The following is an 8118-nucleotide window of genomic DNA, read 5'->3' as shown; positions in this document are numbered from 1 at the left end:
TTTCAGACTGTAGAAGCTGATAAAATATGGGTTATATAATTACTTTCAAAATTAAGTATGGATAATACTGTTTTCTTTGTATCTTTTCATATGAAAAATTTCAAGCATATGAAAAGTTACAAGACTAGATCAGCACCCATATACCCTTTGCCTAGATTGATTAATTACTTAACATCTTGCCACATTTATTCTATGTCTATATAGGGATTGTTGTTGTTGTTGTTGTTAAACCTTTTGAGCATTAGTTGTAAAAATCATGATACTTTACCCTAAAATACTAGACCACTTCTTCTAAGGAAACACATACTCCTTTTCTGAACCATAATATTTTGATAAGGCTCAGGAAATTGAACATTGATATAAAACTATTAATTAATATCAAGTCTGTATTCAGTTTTCCCCAGTTACCCCTGTTAATGTACTTTTTAGCTCTCAACCTATTGGAATGTTCGGTTTTTGTGTCACCGTTCTGGTCTTCTTTAATTCCCAGCCTCTTCAAAAATCTTCCACAGTGACTCTGTTGGTCAATTTTAGGTTAATTTAAATTTGTTGTTGATAGGTGCATTTGAGTCAGTTTCGACTTGTGGTGACCCATTGTACAACAGAACAAAATACTGTCCAGTCCGGCGCCATTCCTCACAATTGTTGCCATGCTTGAGCCCGTTCTTGCAACCCCTGAGTCATGTCACTCGATCTCTTGAGGGTCTTCCCCTTTTTTACTGACCTTCTACTAATATTTTTTTTTAATTTAGAAATCATATATTTTATGAATAATTAACATTGGAGTATAAATATATTTTTTATACAATATTTGAAATATAACTAGTTACCTTGCTTTTATTATCTCATTTATGATTCATAATATATACTTGCTTTCTGCCATTCCTTATTTTCTATTTGTTCAAAATCAGCATATTTTCCTTTCAGTAGAGCAGAGTGTTATATGCTGTTCATACTTTGGGATGAATGATTTAGGTACTTAATTTGAAATCCAGGTTTTAATATATTAATTGGTTTGCTTTTATAAGCTAGTTGGAATTAACTTTGAGATAGAGCATTTAGCGAAATTAAGTGCTCAGTAAGTATTAATGATTATAATAGAATTGACTCAAATTTTGAAACTGCAGCAACATAACTAAAGCATCTCTTAATATTTAATTAGTTTTACCTCACTGAAATATTTGAGTAAATATGTAACTTATCTTTCTGTAATCCCCAGACCTTCAGGAAAAAAACCAAATCCTATAATTTTCTTGCTACCAGTTTAATGTATGATATTTTAGAAGTGAAATAAGAGAACTATATATCCCTTTGTGGAATCAATTTTTTATTATAACCCATGGGATTGAAATAGGTGGTGGTGAAGTTTTGAAGATCTAGTATTTCTGTTGCATAACTGAATAGTTTTCTTTTCAGAACAATTTCAAATTCTGTGATCCTCGGCCTGAAGCTGGAGAGTTACCCAGCTTCAGTACAGATCTATTGTATTTTTTAAAAATTTCACTGTCAAGCTGTGCTGGATGTCGGCATATATTTTTTGAATGGTTAACTTAATCCATAGTGGGCTTAACAGTTTTACCCTTTGAAAATATTTTTCTTTCTGTGTTTCTCCACTATAACTCATGTACACATTCATCAGTACTTTTTTTATATTATGGTTTTCCTTTACATCCTTTTCTTTCCAGAGCCTTGTCTACAGGGCCTGAACTTGGAAGATGCCCATCAGTTAATTGTTACTGATCTTTAAAAAAAAATCATGTAATTTCTAGTTAGGTAAGCAGTTTTATTTAAAAAGAATCATGATATAGCAGCATTTTCTAATAATAACATCCAAAAAAATAATTGGCCTTCCAGACTAAACAGACTTGGAAGAAGGAAGGAGCCATCCACTTTTCAAAGAATCAGCCAGTGAAATCTTTATGACTAGCAGTGAAACACTGATACATTACCAGAAGTTGAGCCTCTGAGGTTGGAAGGCAGTCAGAATATGCCTGGGGAATAGCTGCCTCCTCAAAGTAGAGCTGACCTTAATGACGTGGATGGAGTACAGCTTTTGGGACCTCCGTTTGCTGATGGGGCACAACTCGAAATGGGAAAAAAATAGCTGTAAACATTCATCAATAATCAGAACGTGGAATGCATGAAGTATGCATATTGGAAAATTAGAAGTTGTGAAAAATGAAATGGAGTACATGAAGATTGATATCCTAGGCATTAGTGAGCTGAAATGAACTGGTTTTGACCATTTTGAATCAGACAGTCACATGATCTACTATGCCAGGAATGATGAATTGAAGAGGACTGGTGTGGCATTCATTGTCATAAAAAATGTTTTAAGAGCTATCCTGCTGTACAGTGCTGTCAGTGATAGGATAATATCCATACACATACAAGGAAGATCAGTTAATACTACTATTATTCAAATTTATGAACCAGCCACTAAAGCTACAGATGAAGAAATTGAAGATTTTTTTTTTTTTAATCAACTTCTGCAGTCTGAAATTGACCAAACAAAAGTTGAAAACGAAGAAGAATTACTGATAGTTGGAAAATACTGTCTTGGTGATAGAAATGACAGTGGAAATCTCATGATAGAATTCTGCCAGACCAACAACATATTGATTGCAGGTACATTTTTCAACAACATAAATGGCTATACATGTGGGCCTCACCAAATGGAGTTCACAGCAATCAAATTGACTACTTATTTGGCAAGAGATAATGGAGAAGCTCAATATCTTTAGCCAAAACCCGACCAAGAGCTGACTGTGGAACAGAACATCAATTGCTCATATTCAAGTTCATGTTGAAACTGAATACAGTTTAAAAAAGTCCCAGAGAACCAAAACATGACCTTGATCATATCCCACCTGAATTTAGAGACCATCTGAAGAATAGATTTGGTGCATTGGACATCAGTGACTGAAAACCAGTGGAATTGTCGTATGACATCAAGAACATCATCCATGAAGAAAGCAAAAGGTCTTTAAAAAGACAGGAAAGGAAGAAAAGACCAAAAATGAATGTCAGAAAGGATTTGACACTTGCTTTTGAACAGAGATTAGATAAAACAAATGGAAGAAATGGTGAGATAACAGAGCTGAACAAATGATTTCAAAGAGCAGCTCGAGAAGATGGAAGTCAATTATTATAATGAAATGTGCAGAGCCCTGGAGTTAGAAAACCAAAAGGAGAGAACACATTTGGCATTTTTCAAGCTGAAAGAGCTGAAGAAAAAAATATAACCTCGAATTGCATATTGAAAGATTCTATGGGCAAAATACTGAATGATACAGGAAACATCAAAGAAAATGGGAAGAATACACAGTCACTGCACCAAAAAGAATTGGTCAGTGTTCATCCGTTTCAGGAGGTAACATGTGATCAAGAACCAGTGGTATCGAAGGAAAAAGTTGAAGTTACGGTGAACCAATTGGGGAAAAACAAGGCTTCAGGAATTGATGGAATGCCCGTTTAGATGTTTGCCAAAGGGCCAGGGAGGCTGCATCTTCTGACCTCCTTTAACTACACAAGAGGAAGACAGAATCACCATCAGTAGCCCAAGGCCTATTCCTTCGAGGCCAGGCATGCTGCCTCCCTCCAGCTCTTTCATCAACCCTAACACCAACCGTTCTCCTGCAGCAACCACAACCTCTCTGCTGGGTTCAGTAGTTCGCTGCAGTGGCCACACAGAATTCACAGATTATGGGGTTTATTAGGGAAGCAACAGGCTACAATTCAAGCTCAGGAACACATTCAGTCTCTCTCAGTCCGCCATCTCTTAGCCCACAGTCAGTCTCAGTCTCTGTCCCAGCAGTGTGTGTCTCTCATTGTTTCTCTCCCAGCAGTGCGTTTCTCTCGGTGTGTCTCTCCCAGTGGGGTGTGTCTCTTGGTGTCTCTCTCCTAGCAGCATGTTGTCTCTCAGGACCATGTTTCTCTCAGTAGCAAGTCTTTCTCAGCTAACAGTCAGACTCCTTCTAGCTCTAGGAGGGCTCCTTTTGAGGCTGAACCAACCAATCCCAGCATCAGAATTCTATACACCTGAGAGAGAGCGAACTTCGCAGAAAATTACTTTGTGCTGGTCCCAACAGAGATACTGCAGGTGGATGACTTCAACAATCAGGAGCTACTCAGTTTCTCACAGCAAATTCCACCATGGAGTTTACAAAGACTTATAGCTAGTAAAGCCATACCAGGTAATTTACTACACTACTATGCTTCAACAAATGGGTGCTGTGCTGAAGGCACTCACTCATCTGTGCCAAGAAATTTAGAAGATAGTTACCTGGCCAACTGACTGGAAAGGATCCATATTTCTACCCATTCCAAAGACAGGTGATCCAAAAGCTTGTGGAAATTATTGAACAAAATCATTAATATCACACGCAAGTAAAATCTTGAAGATAATTGAAAAATAGTTGCAGCATTATATTGACAGAGAACTCTCAGAAATGTAAGCTGTATTTAGAAGAAGATGTGGAACAAGGGATATCATTGCTAATGTCAGATGGATCTTTACTGAAAGCAAAGAATACCAGAAAGATGCTTACTTGTGTTTTATTGACTATGCAAAAACGTTCAACTGTTTGGATCATGATACATTATGGATAACATTGAGAAGAATGGGAATTCTAGAACACTTAATTGTGCTCATGTAGAACCTTTACATGGACCAAGAGGCTGTCATTCCAACAGAACAAAGGCCTACTGCTTGGATTAAAATCAGGAAGGGTGTGTGTCAGTGCTATAGTCTTTCACCATACTTACTTATTCAGCAATCTATGGCTTGCAGATGATTCTGAGTTTAATAAGCAAGTCTTAAGCTATAGTGTAGCTCTGGTGGCATAGTGCCTGAGGCATTTGACTGCTAACCAGAAGGCTGGCAGTTCAAACCCACCAGCCACTCCTTGGAAGGAAGGTTGGGCAGTCTACTTTTGTAGTGATACTGCATCAGAAACCCAAGGGCTATTAGTCTGATCCGACCCGATGGAAGTGAGTTTGGTTTTATTTGGGTTACTCATTTTATATCTTTAACAAATAATCCGAGAAGCTAGACTATATGAAGAACAACATGGCATGAGGATTGGAGGAAGACTTATTAACAGCCTCAGGTATGCAAACTATACAGCTTTGATTGCTGAAAGTGAAGATAACTTGAAGCACTTACTGATGAAGATGAAAGACTACACTCTGCAATGTGTAGTAGACCTCAGCATAAAATGAAAATCCTTACAACTGGACCAATAAGCAGCATCAAAATAAATGGAGAGAAAAGATAAAAGTTGTCAAAGATTTCATATTACTTGCATCCATAATCAACACCCATGGAACCAGCAGTCAGGAAATCAGACAATGTATTGCACTGGGCAAATCTGCTGCAAAAGACCTCTGTAAAGTGCTGAAGAGCAAAGATGTCTCTCTGAAGACTAAAGCACGTGCACCTGACCCAAGCGATGATATTTTCAGTAGTGTCATATGCATGTGAAAGCTGGAGAGTGAGTAAGGAAGACCAAATAAGAGTTGATACTTTTGAGTTGTGGTATTGGTGAAGACTACTGAAAATACCATGGACTGTCAGAAGAATGAACAAATGTCCCCTGGAAGAAGTGCAGCCAGAACACTCCTTGGAAACAAGAATGGCCAGATTTTGTCTCACCCACTTTGGTCATGTTGTCAGTAGAGACCATTCCCTGGAGAAGGATATCATGCTTGGTAAAGTCAAGGGTCAACAAAAAAGGAAAAGGCCCTCAAAGAGATGGATTGACACAGTGGCTGCAACAATGGCCTCAGGTATAGCAAGGATTGTGAGGCTGGCACAGTACCAGGCAGTGTTTTGTTCTGTTGTACATAGGGTCGCTGTGAGTCAGAGCTGACTCAATGACATCTAACAACAGCAACATATATGTGTATATATATGTGTTTGTGTATGTGTGTACATATACATATCTATATATAGATAGATAACTATTGTGATTTGAGTGACAGTTTACAGAGAGAGTAATAGGTTTTCCATTTAGTAATTCATACAGTTTTGTTTCATAACATTGATTGCATTCCCACAATGTAACAACACTTCCCACTTCCTCCCTGTGGTTCAGTATATTATTTTATATTTCATAAATTTTGGTTAATTAAATAAGCATAGTAGTTGTTCAGAATTGTTTTAAAACCCTTAACCAAAGAGGCTTGTGTTTGTAATGAATGTCTGACTTATCTTTAAAAGGATATATGCTTAATACATTGCATCTAGTAAATATTAAATATTTGCTGTCTGGGACTTTATAGTGCTCTGTCAGGGTTTCTCTAAGTACACGGCTTTCTTTACTAATACAATTCTGTTGCTTCCCCTGTTCTGTTGTGTGATAGATACGACCATATGTAGGATGTTTGGTACAGTATTTGCCTCTTCTCTGGAAGCAGAGTGAAGAACACAATATGTTGAGATGTGCTATTCTGACAACACTAATTCATCTTGTTCAAGTAAGTCACTTCACAGAGTTTCTTAGTTTTTTGTTTTTTTCTAAAAAAAAAAAAAAAATTTCAGTGACTTATGTTAATAATAATAAAAGGACTCACTTTTAACTATTACAGTTTTTCATGTGCTATTGAAACACTTTGAAAAGTAACCATCTTTTGTTTATTTTGAACCTATTTTTGAGGACTTCTGAAGGGTATTTTCTGCTTCTTCAACTGTATTTTTTGTTAGATATCTCCAGTGATGATACACTGTCCTGATTTGTGTAGTTCATTGTACTTTATGTGCAGTTTCCCTGATAATAAGAACTTCTGCGTAAAGTTACTCTTTATGCCCACTTTCCCACCCCATGATTTAAAATTAAAAACTTTCCCTTTTATAAATCAAGATTTGAGGAAAATAGATAAGTTGCTTCCCAAAGGAGAAAGGTAAATTTGGTTTCACATATTTTGACTTTGAAGTGTTGGTGAATTTGGTTTCACATATTTTGACTTTGAAGTGGTGAGGAACCTGAAATTTTAAATAGAGAAATGGACTGTCTTCTTATTTGAACTGTTAAAGTGAAGTATAGTCTGGTGGAGAAAGTAGAGTGAGGAAAGTGGTTAAGATCAGGTGAAGCGCAAGCAATTTTTACTGAGTGTACCCTTAGTTTGGGAGATTTTTCAGTGAAGCATGGGATGTGGTGTGACTGCTTCTAGATTAATAATTCCTACTCTAAAATATCCTGATAAACCTTTTTTAAAAATAGAAACCTTTCTGTGTCATCTCGACACTTTCTTGAATGTGACCTCATTCTTTCAGTAAATAATAGTTGACTTTTACACTTGGTTTCAAATTCCTAGCCATGGCAGTTTTAGATGATTGTTGTTGTTATGTGCCGTCGAGTCGGACCCGACTCATAGCGACCCCTCCTTGGGTTTCTGAGGCAGTATCACTACGGAAGTAGATTGCCCAACTTTCCTTCCGAGGAATGGCTGCTGGGCTTGAACCGCCAGCCTTCTGGTTAGCAGTCAAGTGCCTTAGGCACTATGCTAGCAGAGCTCCCAGATGATTAATAGTGATGCAAAGTATTTTCAAAGCACTTTCCTTTTAATAAGTATCTGAGCTAGCATCTCTTCCTTTCTCCTAATTCTTGAATCCTATAAAGTAAAAATTATATCCCTTTTATATTAAGGGATCAAAGACTAAAAGAAGATAAGTGGCTAGCCTTACTTTGCATTTGTAAATAACAGAACAAAGACTAATCTCTAGATCTTTTATATTTTTTCTTTGCCAAAATGAATTTTTAAAATCAACTCAGGAGTTTTATGAGGGAAATGTGAACTCTATCCCCTAACCCCTCTTCTATGTCTTCTTAGTCAGTGTTACCTCAAGAAATGTTATAAATGTTAGGAAACTAGAGAAACCATATGTAATGTTTGGAGTCTATAGGGCCTTTTCTTTAATAATGACACTTGAGTGTATGCCAGGGATGTAAGCTTCCAATCAAGTAATCATCCTTCTTGAAAGAGACACATAATGTTTAATATTAAAATGGAGATTGTTGTTTAAAGTTTGTTTTTCTGTCATTTGAGAAGATCATACTGAGTTTTGTTGGTAGGTTTTTGTCTCATGGAAAATACTGTCACCTTTTGGCTAATAAT

At 36.7% G+C, this 8118-nt stretch overlaps 1 protein-coding gene across 1 annotated transcript in view; it reads left to right on the top strand.

The window, feature by feature from the left end:
* Window positions 1-8118, top strand: part of IPO11 (importin 11) — a 333438-nt gene that overhangs the window by 147219 nt on the left and 178101 nt on the right. The window contains exon 19 of the mRNA XM_042782395.1: window positions 6367-6480. Coding sequence (XP_042638329.1) covers window positions 6367-6480 — 114 coding nt within the window. The remainder of the gene's footprint in view (window positions 1-6366; window positions 6481-8118) is intronic.

Source organism: Orycteropus afer, unplaced genomic scaffold (genome assembly GCF_000298275.1).
Source record: "Orycteropus afer afer isolate SDZICR_OR568_19922 unplaced genomic scaffold, OryAfe1.0 scaffold00298, whole genome shotgun sequence".
Classification (NCBI taxonomy): Eukaryota; Metazoa; Chordata; class Mammalia; order Tubulidentata; family Orycteropodidae; genus Orycteropus; species Orycteropus afer.
Note: the sequence above shows the minus strand (reverse complement) of the source record. Positions and strands in the feature narration are given on the sequence as shown.